Here is a 21,124-nt window from a genome sequence, read left to right on the forward strand (position 1 = left end):
CTCCACCCACCATCCTGGTGGTCGATGGTGATGGACATAGCTGCTTCCCTCCCCACTCCCAGGTGACAAGACCCGAGAAGGCAGCAGAGCGGACCACGCAGTGTTTATTGTTGCCCTCTCCCGCCCGCCCCCGGTCAGCGGCAGCCGCACTCATCCACCACCATGTCTTCGTAGTGCCGCAGTACCACGTTGTCGCTGTTATCGAAGAAGAGCACGGAGATGGGCGACAGGCGCGCGGGCACGCAGCAGGGAAGGCCGGCGGCGGCGCTAGGGGCGGCCGCGTGCATGAGCGCGCGCAGCACAGCGTGGTTGAGCGCGGGCGTCCCGCCGGGTTCGGACAGCGCGGCGGGCAGCCCGCACTTGCCCTGGCAGTAGTTGGCCAGGAAGCCGCGTGGCGCGATGACCCAGCGGTGCCAGCCCACCTCGCGGAAGCTCACGTAGAGCCGCCGCGCGCGACACGCGCCCCCAGGGCCGCCGCCCACTGCGGGCTCGGCCTCGCGCCGCGGCCGGGCCAGGGGGTGGCACAGGCGCGGGTCGAGGGTCACCAGCAGCAGCGAGGCCTCGGTCAGGCTCGCGCAGGCAGCGGGAGCCCGGGGACGCAGCGCCAGAGTCAGGCGGAGGCTGCGCGGCGCCGAGGTGTTGCGGGCCCAGGCGGCGCCCAGCAGCTCGGCGCGCACCGGCATTCCCAGGGCGGACACCGCCTGGCGGAGCACCACCTGCCCGGGGCCCGCGCCCGCCGGCGCCACGCTCAGCTCCCAGCCGCCCGCCGTCCCCGCCGTCGCCTCTGTAGCCGCGAAGCGCAGCTCCAGGCGGGCCTGGCTCGGGCGCTCGGCTGGCTCCACGGCCGACAGGTCGAAGACGACGGTCCACTCAGGGCACTGTCCCGCAGCTGAGGCGGGCTCCGGGGGCCGGGCGGCCGCGCCTGGGGAGGAAGGGAGAGGGCTCGGCTGGCGCTGGGTCCCCACTCGGTGCCGACCGGCCCGCGAATGGGTCTTGGTTGGGGACAGCGGGGGAAGGTGAGCGACCGGAGCTGGGGGTCGCACCATCTGTTAGAAGGCGTCAAATGGTGTGAAGCGGCGGTGGGTGAGGGAGATGGAGTGGGGGCAGGGCGTCACTTGCAAGGAAGAGGCCCCGACCAGTGTAGGGCGGCCAGCCCGCCGTTGGGGACATAGGCGGGGGTGGGGAGGTGGGGGGGGAAATGAGCGAACGCATGGGGCTAGTGGGGAAGCGATGCTAAGGCGGGTGGCATCTGCAGGAAGGCATCAAGCGGTGTGAAGCGGCAGAGGGGGTGGGATGGAGTGGGGGCAGGGCTTCAGCTGCAAGCAAGGGGCCCTGCTCGGTGCAAGGGAGCCTGGCCTTCGGATTACTCCCCCACCCCATCCCCTGTCCCGGCAGGTGTCCACGCGGAGGAGCTGAGGGAGTTCAGAGGCCCAGGTTGCTTGCGGGCTGGACGGGGAAGGTGGCGACCCTCAGGGCTCTCCGGCCTTCCTCACGCGCCGCTGGAGGCTCGTGGCGGGCTCGGGGCGCCCAGCGGGGTATCGGCCTCCCAGACCCACGCCCCCAGCGCAGACCCCACTCACCGCGGTCCGGGACGTGGCGCACGATGTTTCCGGCGACCCCCAGCTCCTCCATATGGCACGGCCGCAGGGTAGTCCCCAGGGGCGTCCTCCGAGGGCCCGCCCTGGCCTCCTGGTGGTCCCGGCGGCGGAACAGGCGCCACATGACAGGGGGTACAGGCCGGGACTTGGGGGCGCCCCGGGGCACGTCGGGAAACCCGAGAGCCTGGAGTAGGGCGGCGGCGGGGCCCGGGGGCGCGGGGGCGCGGGCCGGGGGTGACGAGGGCAGCAGCATGGCCAGTAGGAGAAGAAGGACGTGGCGGCCCGGACGCCGGCACAGCGGTGGCATCTTCGTCACAGGCGGCGGCCGGGCGAGTGCTCAGGGGCTGGTGGGCTCCGGGACCTGCGGGCTGGGGGCGGGACCGGGGTCCCTGGAAAGACCTGGGCCAGGTCAGGGTCTCGGGGGGCGTGGCCGCGATCCTGAAGTCGAATAGGGACCAATCACGGGGGCGGGGTCTCGAGGGGGCGGGGCAGGGGTCCCGGGAGTGGCCAGGGCGGGGTGGGTTGCGGCGGGGGCGGAGCCTGATAGGGCCAGGGTACGGGGGGCGAATGGGGCAGCCGCGTGGCTGGTCCCCGAGGGCGAGGTTGGGTGGGGCTGGGTCCTGGGCGGCGGGGCCGGGGTCGAGGGGTTCAGAAGCGCTTGTCCTTAACCAGTCCATTCCTCAGCGGCTTCCTGCGAGCCAGAACCGGCCCAGGTTAGCCTAGGGACCCCACGCCACCACGTAGCGCCTCCCACCACCGTCCCGCCCTCCTTGCCCTCCTTTTCCCAGCCCCGCCCCATTCTTCCTCCCAGCCCACAAGGCCAAAAGACCCTGCCATCTGCCTGCTGGGCAAGTGGTCCCTGCTCCTTCCTACAATTAAACCCTCCTCTCCCCTCCCCCCTGGGCCACCCGCGGCTGCTGGAGGGCAAAAGTCACCTACCAACCTCTGCCTGATTTAAGCCCATCGCCTGGACCTGGACCAGCGCTTTATCCTCCTCCTCTCCCAGGGAGGCAGAACTGGCCAGAGCCCCCGGCTATCCCACCGGGCAGGCTCCTCCCCAACTACAATGGCCCTACCAGGAAAGGCTTCCCAGCCCATGATTCTCCATCCACTGCCCTCTGTCTACACCTGCCACAGCCCCTTCTTTGCTTCCATGTCCTTAAAACAACTTATGTAGTGTTTTAAAACGAATCAGTACTGTAAGATCCCAGAGAAAGACCCCTAACGTCTAAACAACGTTCATGGTTTGCATATTTCAAACTGTCTACAAAGATGTCTTCTCCTGCACCTCAATTTTCCAAAAATGTGCCACCGAGATCGCTCCCATGTGCACTGATGATCTCCTTAATTCCATCTTCCCTGCCTGTGTTAGTGGCAGGTCTCTGGGGTCCCGACTGGGAGGGGACCTGCACCCTGGGGATCTGCCCAGGCCCACCTTACTGGACTCAACAGGTCTACCCCTGCCCCTCACCGCTATTGCCATCACTTGCTCGGTGTTGTGTCCTGTTTAACTGGCCAGCCTGCTGATGCCAAGACAGCATCTCCCCGCAGTCTTACGGTCACGGCCATTGACCATTCCTATTCCCACGTATGAGAACTCTTCGTGCCTTTGCACATGGTCCATCAGTCTCTGCTAAAGTGAATTCTACAGTCTAGTTTATGTACAACTGTATTAAGTTTTCTGAGCCAGTAATATATTCTCACGGTCTAGACCTCAGAAAGCATAGAAAACTCACAGTTCAACCGAGCGGCTCCTAGGGATCTACCACCCTTTGACTTCTGTGTATCCTCAGATACTAGCATATGTGCATTACTGTACCCTGCAGCCCTTTGGTTTGTGGAGCACTCTAGCTCAGAGACCGTTCCATATGAGAACATAAAGACTTTCCTGGAGAAGATGGTCTCAGTCACTTTAGTTTGCTCTTCCCTGGGGCTGGAGCCACTGGATGCCCCTTCCTGGGAGCACACCTCCCGCCCTCGGCCCACTTCTCCGTGGGCTGCTGTTTTCTCTCGCTGCCACCGCGGGAGCCCTTTATCTGGGAGATCAGAGATAAGCCCCCCGTGGACCTCCCATCTGTCCTATATCTTCAGCTTTGCCTGTTGGTCTTTTAGACAGAGCAGAGGTGGGGTTCCCAGCTTCTTGAGTCTTCTCATAGTTCAGTTGCTGGACGGCACAGTCTCTCATTTCGACTCTTTGATTGCACAGCTTCCATTTCTGCATCAACATCTTTGATGCTTTGGGAGTTTGCACTGGGGGCTCATGCGAGATAAAGATGGTTACCAAGCAAGCGTCCCATCGACAGTTCTTCCTTCCCTCCCGGGATGCTTCTTTGCTAAAGTTTGATGGGCTCAGCTCTGTTCCCACTGTTTTAATTCCTATACTTCTATAGAAGGTTTAATACCTCCAAGGATCCGTACCCCCGCCTTGTGCCTCTTTATCAGAGCTTTCCTGTGGTGATTCTGGTTTGTTTTTCTGCACAAGCTTCCAAGTGCCCCCTCCCTCCTCAAAAACAGTGTATTTGCGGGGGAGGGGAGTACCCAACTAGGGCGAGACGGCCTCTCTGCAGAATCAGATTTACACTTTTTCGTCTCAGTGCACCACAGCGGGAAAGAGAAAATCAGGACGAGGGTGGAAGCTGCAGGGGGATGTGGGCAGGCAGAGACTCGGGTGGATTCTGGATGTTTCCTTGAGGATAAGGAGGAGAGGGAGAGACGGGGGGCTCCCTAGGGTTTTGCAAGGTTTTCACCCTGAGTTGCCATCAAGTGCGATGGACAAATGTTCACGAGAGGTAGTTTGCGGTGGGAATGGGGGTTGATTCTGGATATTTAGAAGGTGCTTGGAATGTCAAGCAGACGCTGACACAGACAATGGCACTCAGAGGAGCACTGTGAGCTGGGAGAGAAACTTGGAAGTCGGGGTGGATTAAGTGAAAGGGCCCTGGGAGAGGGGGAGGCCAGATGCGGAGCAGGAAGGCACTAAAAAGTGAAGCGGGAGCCCACGTGCCGCAACTAAGGAGACTGCGAGCCGCAACTAAGACCCAGTGCAACCAAGTAAATAAATAAATACTAAAAAAAAAAAAAAAAAAAGAAAGTGAAGCAGGGAGCAGAGGCAGACTGGCGATTGCAAAAGGAGAGGTTGGGTTGGGTATGGGGTTTCTTTTGCGGGGGTGACAAAGATGTTCTAAAACCGCAGTGATGGTTTCACAACTCTGTGAATGGACTAAAAACATTGACTTCTACACGGCAAATGGGCAAGTTGCATGGTGTGTGAATTCCATCTCAATAAAACTGTTCAAAAAAAGGCGGGGGGGAGTGACCACCAGATTTGTTTAGCATCAGTGGAGCGGACAGGAGTGGTCTCGGGGTGGTGGGGGGAAGACCCCAGAGGGAGCTGGGTTCGAGAAGGGAGGAGAAGGGGGTGCTGGGCTGTAAGCGGAGCGGAGAGAGGAGGTTTCTCTTCTTGATCAGAATGTCCCTGAGCAGGCAAAGGGGTGGACATCGGTGGCCCGGGACGGTGGCCTCAGAGGGAGACGGACCATCTACCAAAGCAGCCAGCCGGCACTAGAGGGTGGATGTCCTCATCCGGCTACCCCTGCTTTCCTGGGGACACGGAAGCCAAGTCATCGGGTGAGGGGACAATGGTGAGGACAGTTGGTGGCCAAGGAGAAGGAAGAGTCTCAGGAGATCAGGCACTGCCCAGGCATCGCTGAGGACCCCTGGCCCCCATTAGTGCTGCAGCGAGGACCAGATGTGCGGGTCATGGCTCTTCAGATACAGCGGGGGCAGCTGAGAGTGTCACGGAGGAGAAAGCCGGTGTACGGAGGGGTGGGGTAGCCTCAGGCAGGTCAGCAGACCCAGAGCGGGGTGAGGGCCCCCGATGGATGGCGGTCCCAGCAGCCCAAGAGAACGATGGGGGCTTCAGACCGACGTCGTGACCAGGGTGCAGGGGCCACTGCAGGGGGCCGAAGACAGAGGTCCAGGAGGGGCCCCATGGAGGGGGTTCAGAAGAGAGAACCAGCAGGAGCAAAGAAGGCCTCAGTGCTGCTTTGCCACGTGATTTGTTCTCCACTCCGGGGTCCTTCAAAGTGGTTCTCAGTCATTGTTTTCAAATCTAACTGCATTTTCATCATACATGGTCTGCACGATCCTGGTTCTGAGCAACGGAGGTTGCCCCTGGTTTTTTTCAATTTTGAGAAGTGTTCCTGTGCTTAAAAAGAACATCTGTTCTTGCTTCGGAGCTGCCTGATGAGGAACGTGGACTTTACCTCCTGTGGTCCCATCTCGCCACAGTTTAGGGCTGCATCATGCGGATCCTTTCACATCAAAAATTACACCTTTCTCCTCCTGTCTTTTTTTTTTTTTTTTTTTTGCGGTACGCGGGCCTCTCACTGTTGTGGCCTCTCCCGTTGCGGAGCAACAGGCTCCGGACGCGCAGGCTCAGCGGCCATGGCTCACGGGCCCAGCCGCTCCGCGGCATGTGGGATCTTCCCGGACCGGAGCACGAACCCGTGTCCCCTGCATCGGCAGGCGGACTCTCAACCACTGCGCCACCAGGGAAGCCCTCCTCCTGTCTTTTTACTTACAACTTTTATTTATCCTGGAGTTGAAGTCTTTTGACCAGGTCAGAGATGGATTTATTTAAAAGCCCAGTCGCGTAATTGTCATGATTATTCCACGTGTGTTTATTTGCATGCGCAATAGTTGAGATTCTACCCTCATTCTGCATTACTTACCCTGCTTTTTCTAGCTTTCCTTTCCTGCATTTACTTTGTTGTACCTGTTTTTGGTTCCATTCTCCCTTCTACACCCTAATAGTGTTAACATAAATACTCAATATAGCCCAAAGGTAATGCCCTACCCTCCTGCAAAATGCAAAGCCACCAATCCTGTTTCAATAATATTAAATATTTCAGCTCTAATTTTTTAAAATCTCTCAAATAAGGCGTTAAAAAAATTTTTACCCAGATATGTATCAATTTCTCTGCTGATCTATCTCTTGGGGTAGTTTTCTGAAATATTCTCCTAGAGAAGATCTGTGAATGGTAAGCCTTCTTAGTTTTTGTTCCTGCGGATATCCTTTTTTTTTTTTTTTTTTTTTGGTGGGGATGCTGGGGACCAAACCCAGGATCTCATGCAAGCCAACAGGTTTCCTTTCTCTTGAGTAACTGTTTTTAAACTTGTGTATAAGAGTCCCGGTTTCTTGTTACTTCCTTTCAGCATCTGAGGTGATATCTGACTCCAGTCTTCCAGCTTCCCTCGTTGCTGTTAGTCTGTCACTGTTTCGTAGGTCATCTCTTCTTTTCTGTAGCTGTTTCACATTTCACTATGATGTGTCTGGGGCCCGGATGCCTTTGTATTCATCCTGCTTATGATTTATGTCTTGTCACTTTCTGGAAAAATTCTCAGCATTATGTCTTCTCATGTTGTCTCTCCCTGTCTATCTATCTCCTATTAGGACTCAGCCACATAATTCTTACTATTCTAGCTGTCATATTTTCCATTTGTTTAGGCTGCATCCTAGGTAATTTCTCCGCAGCTTTCAATTCACTGATTCTCTTTTCAGCTGTATCTAATCGTTGGAGACTTAACATCTATAATAGGTTGAATGGTGGTCCCTAAAAGGATATGTCCACATCCTAATCTCTAGAACTGTGACTGTGACTCTATTTGGAAAAAGAGTCTTTGTAGATGTAATTAAGTGAAGGAATTTGGGATGAGATCATAGTGGTCTAAATCCAATGACAAATGTCCTTATAAGAGCCAGAGAGACCATTTGAAGACAGGAAATGGAGATTGGAGTGATGCAGCCACAAGCCAAAAAACATCTGGAACCCCCAGAAACTGGAAGAGGCAAGGAAGACCTTCAGAGCAAGAGTGGCTCTGCTGACACCTTCATTTCAGACTTCTGGTCTCTAGAACTGTGAGAGAATAAACCTCTGTTGTTTTAAGCCCCCTAGTTTGTGGTACTTTGTTACGGCAGCCCTAGGAAAGAAATATATTTAACATCCAATGCTGTTTTTCATGGTCTCTCATGCCTTTTACATTTTTAATAAACTTTTCATTTTAGAATAATTTTAGATTTGCAGAGATAGCATAAAGAGCTCCACGGTAGCCATTGCCCAAGTCTCCCCGAACGTTAACACTTTGTATCTCCACAGTGCATTTATCACAACTAAGAAACCAATGCTAGAACATTGCTATGAGCTAAACCATAGACTTTATTTGAATTTCACCAGTTTTTCCACAGATGTCCCTTTTCTGGTCCAGGATCCCACATTGCATTCAGTCAATCTGAGCTGACGGTTCCTCAGTCTCTTGTTTTCCATGACCTGACGATTTTGAGGTGTCCTGACCAGCTCTTTTGTGGCACATTCCACATTCTCATTGCTTTTTATCCCATCTTGTTTTATACCCAACTGTGCTAACTCTAGCCATCCTTAGGGACCAGGTTCTGCAGGTGGTGCCCATGGGGCCAACCATGGCAGCGTGTCCCCAGTCCCCTGTCATTTCTGTATGGAGTTTGTTCTTTGCCATCCTAGTGGGAATGCTGTCATTTGGGGCTAGAGGCGCCAGCCTCCCAACTCACATTCTGGCTGGACATTCTTGGGGGAGACAGAGCAGGGAGCAGGGTGGAGCTAGGTGGTCTGGCTTGCTCTTTGCCTTGGGCTCTGCGTTTACAAGGACATCTCTAGGAGTTCACTGTTTTACAGCAGAAAGGTCTTTCAGTTTTAGATTTAGCCAAGCAGGTGCCTCCCCAACCTCACCCCTGGAGTTCTCTTTAATCACTGTTTCTTCTGGAAGCCTCTGAGGGTTGGTCAGACTCCTCGGTGAGACCTCACTGACCTCTACGCGCAATTCCCAACTCAGGTTCGCTGGACATCGACAATCCGACACCCTCAAAACTAGACTCCCAACCCCCTACCCCCACCGGTGCACATGGTCCTGCCCTGAGTCCCATCTCGGTAAATGGCAGCTTGAGCCAGAGGTCTTGGGTCATCTTTGAATTTTTTATTTCTATTTCACCTACATCCAAAGCAAGTCTGGTTAGTTCTACACTAGAGTTGGGATCTGACCACTGGGGTGACCTCACCTGAGGCCCAGCCCTCTTGTGTCCACAATCCCTGCTCACCTGCCTGACTCCCCTCTAACCTGGGCGCTGGCTTTTTGGCTGCTCTGGCAATTCCCCCAGTTCTTTGCTCCCCTTCTCATGTCTTTCAAGGAGATTTTTAAAAAATCTCTGCTTCTCTCATCCTCCTCCCTGCCCATTCTGACCCACACCTCACTGCACTCTGAGCCCACTGCTTCCCCGAAACCATCTTTCCCAGGTTGGTCACTGATGACCTCCCAGGGGTCAAATCAGAGGGTCTGCTGGGGAGCGCCCTGCGAGCCTTCAGCAGCCCCCATCTCAGTGCTGCTCAACCACCCCTCACATTGACTGTGAGGCGCTGCACACCTTGGACCCTGCTGGTCATCCCAACCCGCCTCCATTCACTCCTGGGGCCCCTCCAGGCCAGGGGCTTTGGGCGCCATCTGGCTCACATCCCAGGGCTGGCAGTCCCAAGGCCCCTACCTCCAGGACGGTCGAAGAGGCCCCTTTGGCTCGTCATCCCTACAAATCCCACCTGGGCCCGAACCCCCGGCCCCATCTCCTGCTTGGCTGACCAGTGGTTGCCCCCCTGGACCAGAGGGTATTAGCCCGAACAGAGCCCGGGCTCCCTGGGCTGCCCATGGCACCCCCTCACCGCCCCCTTCCACTGCCACCTGCTTAGAGGTTGCCGTCAGGCCTGGAAAACAGCTGATCCTCAGCACTGGGCTTGGCCCTCACGGCTCCCACCACCGAGACCCTGATTCTCACCCCTCACCTCTCCACCCCCACCTTCCTCGCTGTCTGTCCTGACAGCATCTAACTCTGTCGCTACATCGTCCATGCCTTTGTCGCAGTCTCTCTTGTGGATGCAGGCTCCGGGGGGGCAGCGTCGGCATCAGCCTCATCCGCTGCCTGCCGTGTCTCCGGGGCCTACCCACAGAGTGCGCTCGATCAGACGGACGTGCTTAAGGAATGAACTAGGGCTGGGGGCCCCTCCACACTCACTCAGCTTTGCTGGGCTTCGGGCTCAGGGCCTCTGCTGTGTCATATTCCCGCACGTCCTTCAGCTCGCGCACCTGGCCCGTCAGCACCTTGGCAGCAAAAGCCACGATGTACTGTGGGAGGGGAAGGCACAGGTGAGAAGAGAGCCCCGTCCCCGACCTCGCTGCCCTCCTGATGGCTGGGTGCTCCTGCCACCGGCCCTTTGCACGTTGCCTAACATGCCCCTCCTCCCTGGGAGTGCGTGAGAAGGGCGTGCACCTGGAGCGCTCCTTGGGGACGGGGACCGGGACAGGACTGGCATCTGAGAAGAAAGGGGTGGCGAGGAGCTGTGAGCGCCAACTCACCAGGAACCAATAGAGGTTCATGAGTGTGAGCAACAGCAGGAGTGCGTTGAAGAAGAAGTAGAAGGGGATGTCAGGCACCGACCGCAGGCTGCAGTAGCTCGTGGCATACAGGACCTTGAGCGGGAACCAGTAGAGGCGGAACCAGAACCTGCAGAAGGGAGGGGCGCGTCGAGGAGGCTGTGGGGGCGAGGGGGAGGGGGAGGGGAGCCCCCTCCCCTTCCCCCCAGTCCCTGTCCTGTCCCGTCTGGACTCATCCATCTGCCCCTGCACATCCTCACCCATCCATGTCTCCTTACCCCACCCTTGTTCATTCCTGCCCAGCTGTCTCCATTCTTGTGCTGTCCTTTCCTGCCCAGCTTGCTTATTCCCAACTCGTGCCCTCTGCTGTCCCACCAGACCCCGCCCACATCACCCTGGCCCTGTCTGGCCCCTCCCACCTCACCAAGCCCCCACCCACCTCACCAGGACCCACCCCTTCCCTGCCCACCCGCCTCTCTAGGACCCACTTCCTTCCTGCTTGGCTCCACCCACTCTCATAAGCCCCACTTCCTTCCCGGCCTGGCCCCGCCTACCTCCACCAGGTCCCCTCCCCTTCCACTAGGCCCGCCTCCTCCCCTGCCGGCTCACCAGCTGAGGCTGAAGCTGAGGCAGCCCAGGTCTGCAGCCAGGGCGTGAAGCCGGTGGTGGGATCCTCCGCGGGACTTGAAGTAGACATTGAGCTTGGTGAACTCCAGCTGTACGTCACTGATGTCATGCAGGAAGAGCACAAGGATGCCCACCTTGTGGTACCTGAGGAGGAAATCGGGAGAGGAGAGAGGGCTAGTTACCCTGGGACCCCTACCCGCACCGAGGCTCCCAAGCACAGGCCCCCTTGGCCACCCCTCCAGGCTTCCCGTGGGTCTGTTCAGAGCTGTCCTCCCTGGCCCATCTGCCCTGCCCATCCCCCCTTCACAGGGCTAGGTCAGCAGTAACACCCAGGCTGCACCCGTCCTGTGGCAGCCACACCCCAGGCTCAGGAACCTCCCTGGAAGTGCCCTCTCTGATCCTTCCTCATCTCTGTGACCTCTGACCCTCAATGACCCCTGACCCTCACAGGCCTGGGTCATTCTGTGTCCAGATACCCCACACTTTCAACATGACTGCCTCACTGATGCTCCCAGGTTTGTACATTTAACCCGAACACTGCTGCGAACTGCAGACTTGCCTGGGAAAGGCCGCACCCCCACCAGGATCTGTCGAAGGCTGGAGCCCCGTCCCTATCCAGCCTTCCGCCTCACAGCTGCGTGGTGCCTGAGTTCAGCCTGGATGTGGCTGTGCACCTCTGTCACCGTCTTCATGCCCACTCTGCCCTCCTGACAGCCACAGGCTGTTCTCATCCCCTAACATCCCTGGTGTTCCCGGAGCCTTCCTTCACCAACTTTCAGTCTCGGCTCACCGGTCACCCCTGACCACCCCACCTCACCTCACCACCTCTGCAGTCCTTATCTTCCGACTTGAATTTTCCATAGTGATCACCTTCAAACAAACTGTTAGTTCTTTTCTTTCATGGTTTTTTTTTGTGGGGGGGGTTGTTATCTGATTCTACCCTCTAGAGCAGGGCTGTCTAATAAATTTTCAAGAATGATAGGAATGTTCTAAATCTGCATTGTCCAATACAGGAGTCACCAGCCACATACTGGGCTGAGGTACAGAATGTGTGATTTTATTTAAGTTTAATTAAAGTTGACATGACCACCTGTGGCCAGCAGCTACTGTGCTGGAGGGCACAGCTAGTCCAACAAGAATAGAATTTGAGGGGCTTCCCTGGTGGAGCAGTGCAGGGAACACAGTTCAATCCCTGGTCCGGGAAGATCCCACATGCCGCAGAGCAACTAAGCCCGTGTGCCACAACTACTGAGCCCACATGCTGCAACTACTGAAGCCCACGCACCTAGAGCCCATGCTCTGCAGCAAGAGAAGCCACCGCAATGAGAAGCCCGCAAACTGCAATGAAGAGTAGCCCCCACTAGCCACAATTAGAGAAAGCCCACGCACAGCAACAAAGACCCAACACAGCCAAAATAAATAAATAAAATAAACAAAAATAAATTTTAAAAAAATGAATAGAATGTGAGCTGTATATGTCGTTTTAAATTTTCTAAATTTTTTTTTGAGTTTCCATGTTCAATTTTTATTTTTTTAATATCTTTATTGGAGTATAATTGCTTTACAATGTTGTGTTAGTTTCTGCTGTACAGCAAAGTGATTCAGTTATACATATATATATATACTTTTTCATATTCTTTTCCATTATGGTTTATCATAGGATATTGAATATAGTTCCCTGTGCTATACAGTAGGACCCTGTTGTTTATCCATCCTATATATAATAGTTTGCATCTGCTAATCCCAATTTCGTTTTAAATTTTCTATCAGCAGCGTTTAAAAAAAAAAGTAAATAGGAAGAAGTAAAATTAATTTTAATAATATATTCCAATTGACTCAGTATATCCGAAATGTCGTCATTCAACATGTAAATGACATAACAAAGGGACTGAAAGATATTTTCACTCTCCTTTACCCTTGGAATCAGGGTGGCTTTTACACATACAGCATGCTGTGGTTTGCACAGGCTCTGCCTTGAAGCACTATGACCACGTGTGGTGGCCACAGTGGGCTCTGGAACATAACGTTTTGTCTACTGTGCTCACGGCTGTGCCCCCAGCAGCACCTGCCACATGGCAGGTGTTCAGTAAACACTTGCTTTGTGACCCAGCCAAGGTTGCCATCCAGGAGGAGCTGGAGGGGGACAGATGGGGTGGGGGCAGGTGGTGCCTCTCTGCACCTGTTTTGCCCCATCACGTCAGAATCTCTCTTCAGAAACCTCTCCCACGGACACGCCCATACCCCCCCACCCAGGCATCAGCCTCTGCCCTGTGCCAGCCTCTTGCCACTGCTCACGCCAGTGCCCTCCACCCTCCTGTCCCCTCCTGGACTCACCGGAAGGCATAGGACGAGATAATGAGGACCAAGGTGACCACATGGTGGATGAGCATGACCACTGAGTCCTTGCGCCAGGCATCCAGGTACAGCGTGGCGTAGATGGAATGGCCGTAGAAGCTTCCCTGTAGTAGGTAGGCAACCGCGATGTCCCGTGGTACCGCCATGCCCGTCTTCCAGTCTGGGGAGGGCCAGACCGTGCCGTCGGGGACCTGCAGGGCCTCCAGGACCCGCAGGCGACCCCGAGCACTCCCTCAAGCCGCGCATGGGTCCTCTGCATGCTGGGCGTGCCACGCATCTCTGCAGCTGTTCTGGTCGCTGGTTTTCTGTTACCCATTCTCCACCCATCATTGTTTATGAATAGGCATTACCTTTTAGAACAGTTATAGATCTACAGAAAAAGGTGCTCCTGCCCTGAAATTGGTCCTTTGCAGAATTTCCAACTGTGCCCCAGGCCCCCTTCCCCGTCTTCTCTTAGCAGGCTCGCTCAAGACACCCGGTCCTGGGTGCCGCCCTCCCAGCAAATCCCCAAACCGATGGAGGCTGCCACCTGCCTTGCTGTGCCGGCCAAGCAGCTGAGGCAGAAATCACACACTTTCCAACGCCCATGAGTGCAGGCTCTCCCGCAGAGCGGGCCCGGCTCCACCTCCCCTCCTGCAGCCACCTCCTGCCCCCTGCCCCTGCACATGCGCCCACCCGCACTCAGGCCTCGTGCCTTTCCAGGGGACATCGCTCCCCCCACCATCTCCGCCTCCCCTCCTCAGTCCATCACCGAGGACTCTGCCCGAATCGACCTAGAACTCCAGACTGTGCCCTGCTGTCTGCGGCTCCTTCTTTGTCCATCCCCCGTAACGGCCTCCCTGGGCTCCATCCCCGGTCTCCTGTCCCTCCCCCTCCAAGCCTCAGTGATCTGGAGCTAGACCCTCAAGTCCCCCTGGAGGCCAGCTATCCCTTAGACGCCTCCTATGCTGCCACCTCAGTGACAGCCCTTCGTCTGTACCCTGGTCCTGCCTGCAACGGAGATCCACTTGGACCTCTATCTGGGGGTCCCTCTTCGGTCCCCACCTCCACTCACTTGCCCTGCCCCCACTGCCCCCACCCTGGTCCAGGTACCGTCATCTCCTCCCAGCGCTGCCCCAGCTTCTCCCGGCCTCCAGAGCCTATTCCCGACTGTCCATTCTCCCCACAGCAGCCTCGATGGCTGTGAATACACAGACCCCATGATCTGGCAAGTCCATTCTTGGCCTGTGCCCAAGGAAACTGAAAACAGGGACTCAAGAGACCCCCGTATACTCATGTCCACAGCAGCACTAGTCACAATCATCAAAAGGGGAACAGCCCAAATGTCCATCAGCAGGTGACTGGGTACACAAAATGTGGTAAATCCACGTTTCGTGTAGCCACATCATGTGGAATATTATGCAGCCCTAAAAAGGAAAGAAGCCTTGACACACACTACAATGTGAATAAACCTCAAAAACATTATGCTGAGTGAAAGAAGCCAGACGCAAACGGGCACATGCAATCACATACCAATGATTCCATGTATATGAAATGTCTATAGAACAGGCAAATCCATAGAGACAGAAAGCGGACTAATGGTTGCCAGGGGCTGGGAGAGGGGGGATGGCAAGCTGCTAACGGGGACGGGTCTCCTTTTCGGGATGATGGAAATGTGCCGGAACTAGATAGACACGGTGCTTGTGCAACACTGTGAACGTGCTAAATGCCACTGAACTGCTCACTTTAAAATGGTGAAGTTTTAAAAGTTGTGGTAAAAATATATATAACATAAAATGTACCACCTTAACCATTTTTAAGTTTAGTAGCACTAGGTATATTCACACTGTTGTGCAACCAATCTCTAAAAGTTTTTCCATGTTGTAAAACTGAAACTCTGTTCCCATTAGACACTCCCTCTCTGTTCCCCCTTCCCCAGCCCCTGACACCCACCATCCTACTTTCTGTCTCTATGGATTTGACGACCCTAGGTGCCTCACATAAGTAGAATCACACAATATTTGGATTTCTGTGACTGGCTAAAATGGTTAATTCTGGGAATTCCTTGGTGGTCCAGTGGCTAGGACTCCGTGCTTCCATTGCAGGGGGCATGGGTCCAATCCCTGGTCGGGGAGCTGAGATCCAGCGAGCGGCACAGTGTGGCCAAAAATAAATAAATAAAATAGAATGGTTAATTCTATGTTATGTAAAGTTTACCTAATTAAAAAAAATGAAAGACACCTGACAGATCACTCATCCCCCACTTGAACACGTCCAGGGCTCCCCAATTGGGCTCAGTAGCAAAACTCACACTCCTGGCTGGGTCTCCCCCCACGTTCCGTGCACAGCCTTGTGGCAGTGCTGCAGTCAGCAGAGGGGGGCCTCCCCACACCTGCCAAGTGTCTCTGTCCCTCTTGAGAAGGAAGGGACGCGGAGGCACCCTCTGTGGAAACGGGACACCCTCTTTTCCACCTATCACACTGGCGAGACTGCTACAGTGGAGAGCACCCCCTCTCCAGCTTTGGGCCCCAGATCTGGGGCAGAGGGAAGAGGGCAGCAGATAATTCCCCATCTGGGCTGCGTCTGCACCTCCCTGCACGTTGTGGGGTGAGGTGGGCCGGGCTCTGTCTGTGGACCTCCAACCTCCTCTCCACACACACCCCGCCTGCTGCTCTGGCCTCTCCATGTCACTCCTGCCTCATCCCCCTCCCCGATCTCCAGGATCAGCCACCTGGGCATCCCACACCCAGCTCCTGGTCTCCCCCAAACCTGCCCCACCCTCAGCCCCCTAGACCCTGGGGCCAGCCCCATCCTCCTTCTCTCTCACACCCACCTGTGGTTTGGCAGTGAATCCTATCAATTCTGCTTTCAAAACATTTCTTTTTTTTTTTTTTTTGCGGTACGCAGGCCTCTCACTGTTGTGGCCTCTCCCGTTGCGGAGCACAGGCTCCGGATGTGCAGGCCCAGCAGCCATGGCTCACAGGCCCAGCCGCTCCGCGGCATGTGGGATCCTCCCGGACCGGGGCACGAACCCGTGTCCCCTGCATCGGCAGGTGGACTCTCAACCACTGCGCCACCAGGGAAGCCCCAAAACATTTCTTAAATCAGCCACTTCTCTCCCCACCACAACCCTGTCCTGGGCAGAGCACACCGGCTCCTGCCCTCAGCCCCACCCTTAGGTCGTCCTGTCAACGTCCCCCCTCTGCTCGTGGCCCTATGGTAAAGACCCCCACTGCTCCCACCCCACCTGATTGGGCTCCTTGCTGCTTCTGATCAGCCAGTAGCGTGTCTGTCCGACAGTGGCCTTTGCATTTCCCATCTGCCCCAGGTTCCTCCCAGTCCCCACTCAAAAGTCACCTTTGGGGCTTCCCTGGTGGTGCAGTGGTTGAGAATCTGCCTGCTAATGCAGGGGACACGGGTTCGAGCCCTGGTCTGGGAAGATCCCACATGCCGCGGAGCAACTAGGCCCGTGAGCCACAACTACTGAGCCTGCGTGTCTGGAGCCTGTGCTCCACAACAAGAGAGGCCGCGATAGTGAGAGGCCCACGCACCGCGATGAAGAGTGGCCCCCGCTTGCCACAACTAGAGAAAGCCCTCGCACAGAAATGAAGACCCAACACAGCCAAAAATAAATAAATAAATAAATAAAATAAAAAATAGAATAAATAAAAAGCCAAGCATTTAAAAAAAAAAAAAAAAAAAAAAGTCACCTTTGGTGGAACCATCCCCATCCCTGTAGAAAATGCCCTCCTCCCCACCTCCTAGACACCCCACATCCCATGCTCCTCTGCTCACTCAAGTTTCCTCATCTGCACTTATCACCGTTAACAGATTTCTTGTTTCACTTTAACAGATCTGTCACCCCAAAACACAGGGGTGGGGGGCTTTCTCTGACCTACTCACAGTTGTGTCAGCACAGCGCCTGGTACACAGTAGGTACTCAGTAAGCGTGCCTGCAGAGAAGCAGCTAACTTGCAAGTGTGTTATCACAGCATAATTTATAAGCAGGAACCAGAGGCAACTCCATGCTCGAAACTTCAATTACAGAGAGAGAGTTCAATTACAGTTCATTCTCATAAAGGAAAATTGAATGACAGCTCAAACCTCCCCTCTAGGGATTTATGACACGGGAAATGTGCGTGTGTTACACGGGAAAAGTGGCCATGTGGGCAGCATGGTCACAAGACAGACAGGTGCAGCGCAGGGGTTCCATGCCCAGCTCCCTGGTGCCACCAGGAGCCCTCCCAGGATGTTTATATCACACGGCAGGAAACACGTCCATGTGTGTCCCTGATACACGGTCTGGGTGGTCAGCACAAGAGTAGAGAAGCCTGACCCCTCGTCGTAGACTGAGTTTTCTACATCGGCCTGCCGGTTGGTAACAGAGGACACTGCAGTCAAATTCCTGCCCATCCCACCCAGGGCTCAGGCCTTGATGACACCCACGTCGAATCCAATCAATGGATGCAGCCACTTCTCACCACCTTTATCTCCTTGCCAAGCTGGTCCAAGCCACATTGGTCCCTTGCCTAACCCCTGGGCCCAGCTCCCCTCCTTACCCAAGATTCATCTGTCTCCACATGGCAGCCAGAAGAAGGTTTTTTATAATCCACAAACCCATCCCATTTAGGACGAAACTCAAGCTCCTGCCATCCTCCTCTCGTCCCCATATTATCAAGCTCATGCAAGCCCCAGGGCCTTTGCACGTGTTGGACTGCTTGCCTGGGCCCACACAAGGGGTCCCCTCCTCTAGGATGTTTCCCTGAGTCCTGACAGGGACAGGTGCCCCCTTTTCTGGCCCCAGGGCCCCTTCATCGCCCTTGTCTCAGAGCAGACATCCAGCATGGGATGTCTGATGAGTGTCCAGCTCCCCCATGTACCCTTCTCTGAGTTCAGAACAGGGCCCTCCCCCAACCTGCCCCATCCCTGCAGGTCCCCTACCATAGAAGACGGAGGGTGGGTCGTGAAAGAAGGGGTAGTCAGTGCCGAAGAGCAGGTAGGTGCTGTAGCTCCAGGCGCCCAGGTAGAAGAGAAACTTCCAGGCGCTCTCAGGCATCTTGGCGGCATCTCTAGGCTGGAGGCGGCACCGCTTGGCTAGGGGCTACGGGTGAGAAGGCGGGCGGCCATCAGCACTGGTAGCCAAGGGCCGCTCCTCCAGGGTAGGGAAACCAAGGCCCAGGGACTCCCCAGGCCAGGCAGTGCCGGGCCCGGTACCCACAGCCTCCTGGAAAGTAACCAGAGCCCACGTGTACCTGCCAAGGGCTAAACTTAGTGCCCAGCTGTCCAGCCGCAGCCGCAAGGGGAGGGGAGTGATGGGGGAGACCTGGGCGGAAACGTGAGGGGAGGCTGTGAGGGGAGGAGGGGGACACGTGGGTGTAAAGCAAGGGAGACCAGTGGGGTCAGTCCAGGGGACTGGGGGGCTTGGGGGGTCTCAGGGGGAGCTAGGGGTATGACAGAGAGGAAGAAGGATTAAAGAGAAGACTTGGAAGGGGCAATGGGAGTGAACTGGAGGGGAATATGGGGGCATCCGGGGGAACATGGGGGGCTGGAACCCTAGCAGTCCCCATGCGGGAGGAACTTGACGGGAGGGGGTGCCTCAGAGGAGGAATTGGGGAGACCAGAGAGGAACGGGGGCTGGGGAAGATGGGGTGGGTAGGTGGGGGAGGACATGGGAACTCAGGGGAGAAAAGGAAGAGAGGATGGGGCAGAGGAAGAAAGAGGGTCAAGGAAAGGACACCGCAGATGGGGGGATCTGAGGGGACAGCAGGGAGGGGACAAGAGAAGTGGGAGCATGCAACGGTGAGGCATGGAGGAATTTCAGGGACCCAGCGCCCCTGGAGTCCTGGGGGCAGAGCCTCAATCTCTCTGGGGGCGGGGCTCCAGAGCTGCCGGCCAAGCCCCGCCCCCCTCCCCTAGGCGAGGCTGAGGGGGCCGGAGCACCAACAGTCGCCATGGAGACAGCCAGAGCCAGCTCCGGTAACCCCTGGCAACCACACGACTGCCAAGAAGATGAGCTTTGGAGAACGAGGCAGCCCCTCCGCCCGTTTCTTGGGAAGGGCGAGCCACGAACTGGAGTGAGTGCCCGACGTCCAGGGATTCTAAAAGTGAGGGGCCCGTGACCTTGCTGTCCCCCACCCAGCTCCCTCAGGAACGTGGGGAGGAAGCCTGCTCCACCCTGGTAGTCCCAGAGCAACCATATCCCCCTCCTGGGCTCTGGCCCTCGTCCTCCTGGACCTCCCACTGCCCAGCTGGAAACTGGGAAGGTGGGGGAAGCAACAAAGCAAGATTGGGACCAGGGCTCACCTACGGAGGGGCCATAGTCATGCCTGCCTCCCCCTCCCTGGAGCAGCGTGGTGGCTGCGGTCTCTAACCCCCATGTGGGTCATATGGGGGTGGGAGTGGGGACAATGGCAGCCAGACAACACCCCATCCCTGACTTAACAAGGGCCAGCCTCTGCCCAGCCAGCAGAGAAAGGCCCCTTTGTTGGCTCCAGGCACTCTGTCCCTGCACCCCCTGCCACCTCCAGTCAGACGGGCGGAGTGACCCCAGCTGGTCCTCAGGGAAGTCACAGCCAAGCTTGGAGCCCAAACGCCTTCCAACAAGCTCCCATAGCAGCGACCCCTCCCCAAGGATGGGAGGGAGGCCAGGCGCCAATGTCACCCCACAGTCACTCTCCAGCTGGGGAGGTGGCCTTCCCAGGCTCGCCGGAAACTGAGCAATTCGGTGGCGACCCCTTGGAGCCCGCACAGTCCAGCTTCGCAGACCCAGGCCGTGCCACCTCCCCCCAAAGGCAGCGAACACGGCGTGGCCAGGGAGCCCAGGCCTTTGCATCCCTTGATCGGAGGGTGGCGCTGACTCCAGACAGACGAGCGGCAGCGACTGGGCAGCTCCTGCCTCTTCCCGGTCGCAGCGGACGAGCCAGTCCCGCCGCCGCACCGACCCCGGACACCGATCCGGTTCCGAGCGCGCCCCAAGTGACCCGGAGGCGCAAGGCACACGCAGCCCCTGTGCGCCGAGCCTTCCCTGCCCGTGTCCTCCGCTCTTCTATACCCAGCTCCGCTAGGTCCGAAAGAGTGCGCAGCAGACAAGGCCCTCCCACCGCCCGGGGCCCCCTTGTCCCGCACTGACCGGACCTGTTCCCCCACATCTTGAGCATCCTACCCTTGTCAGGGTCCCCACGTTCCAGGCTTCCCCCAGCCCGGCCACACCCCCACATCCACTCGCAACCCCACCCCGCCCTGGCCCAGAGCGGCACGCGGCGGCCGAAGATTCCGCGTCCCGAGCTCCTCCAGCCTGAGGCTCGCCACGTTCCAGTCACCCTGGTCCGCGGAGACATAAAGGGGCGCTCGGCAGCCCTGGGTCCCCGCCCCGGACTCCCTAACATCCCGGCCCCCCAGCCCGGGACCCCCACGTCCCAACCCCCAGCAGCACTTACCCGAAAGAGGCGCGAAGTGGCCGCCGAGCGCAGCGCGGTCCAGCCGAGTGCGCAGAGCGCCAGCAGCAGCAGCTCAGGAGGCGCCAGGTGCGCGTGCTCGGCCAGGCCGCGGCGCGCCAGCCCCCAGCCGCAGTCCGCGCAGCCCCGCGCAGCCGCCAGCGCACTGCCCCAGCCGCGCTGCACCAGCTGCGCGTAGCTAGGCATGGGCTCAGGCCCCGCCGGACCCGCCGCGGTCCCCGCCGCCGCCATGCCGCCCGCTCCCGGTCGTCCCGGCAGTCTCCGCCCGCCCACGGTGGCCGCCGGAGCCGCGCGCCCCGCGTCACGCGCCGCAGTTGGGCCGGGGGCGCGCTGGCCGTAGCCCGTGGGACGGAGGGGCGGGGCCAGTGCTAGCTCCGCCCCGCAGGGACGCGGGGCCGGGGCGCGCAGGAGCTGGGTCCCCCGGAGGCAGCAGCGGCGACCTCGGGCGTACAAGTCCTGGCGTTGTCGCGCCGTGTCCTGGAGGCGGGCCAGCGATCTGGCTCATTTTCCAGTGGAGGAAACCCAGGCGCGGGGGAGGGGGGAGGGGGGCGACAGGGGGGTGGAGGGGGTGTCTGCCTGGCGCCCGCCTGACCTGAACCCGAGTAGGGCCGCAGCGGCCCCGTGTCCCCATCCCTCGTCCTCGCTTGGATGCCCTTGCCC

The 21,124-nt window shown here is 57.4% G+C and overlaps 2 protein-coding genes across 2 annotated transcripts; both read right to left on the reverse strand.

Annotated features, from left to right (window-relative positions):
* Positions 1-91: 91 nt before the first annotated feature.
* GDF1 (growth differentiation factor 1) lies at positions 92-1,924 on the reverse strand. Its single transcript, XM_079919023.1, has 2 exons — positions 1,581-1,924; positions 92-922 (listed from the first exon to the last, which is right to left on the reverse strand). The coding sequence occupies exons 1-2, from the start codon at positions 1,903-1,905 to the stop codon at positions 135-137; spliced, it is 1,113 nt and encodes a 370-aa protein (XP_079775149.1). The 5' UTR covers positions 1,906-1,924; the 3' UTR covers positions 92-134.
* Positions 1,925-2,143: 219 nt separating this feature from the next.
* Positions 2,144-20,703, reverse strand: CERS1 (ceramide synthase 1). The gene is made up of 7 exons (XM_079919027.1): positions 20,447-20,703; positions 17,952-18,111; positions 13,011-13,191; positions 10,659-10,820; positions 10,032-10,179; positions 9,691-9,800; positions 2,144-2,289 (listed from the first exon to the last, which is right to left on the reverse strand). The coding sequence occupies exons 1-7, from the start codon at positions 20,693-20,695 to the stop codon at positions 2,247-2,249; spliced, it is 1,053 nt and encodes a 350-aa protein (XP_079775153.1). The 5' UTR covers positions 20,696-20,703; the 3' UTR covers positions 2,144-2,246.
* Positions 20,704-21,124: the final 421 nt, after the last annotated feature.

This window comes from Stenella coeruleoalba (genome assembly GCF_951394435.1).
Source record: "Stenella coeruleoalba genome assembly, chromosome: 3".
NCBI lineage: Eukaryota > Metazoa > Chordata > Mammalia > Artiodactyla > Delphinidae > Stenella > Stenella coeruleoalba.

Excerpts from the sequence above, each read along its gene's own strand:
- CERS1 (XM_079919027.1), bottom strand. The coding sequence starts at position 20,695 with ATGGCGGCGGCGGGGACCGCGGCGGGTCCGGCGGGGCCTGAGCCCATG. Across the intron at positions 13,192-17,951 it reads CCCACCCTCCGTCTTCTATG|ACTGGAAGACGGGCATGGCG; the intron begins GTAGGGGACCTG and ends GGCCCTCCCCAG. Across the intron at positions 9,801-10,031 it reads TGAACCTCTATTGGTTCCTG|TACATCGTGGCTTTTGCTGC; the intron begins GTGAGTTGGCGC and ends CCCCTCCCACAG.
- GDF1 (XM_079919023.1), bottom strand. The coding sequence starts at position 1,905 with ATGCCACCGCTGTGCCGGCGTCCGGGCCGCCACGTCCTTCTTCTCCTA. Across the intron at positions 923-1,580 it reads GCGCCACGTCCCGGACCGCG|GCGCGGCCGCCCGGCCCCCG; the intron begins GTGAGTGGGGTC and ends CTTCCTCCCCAG.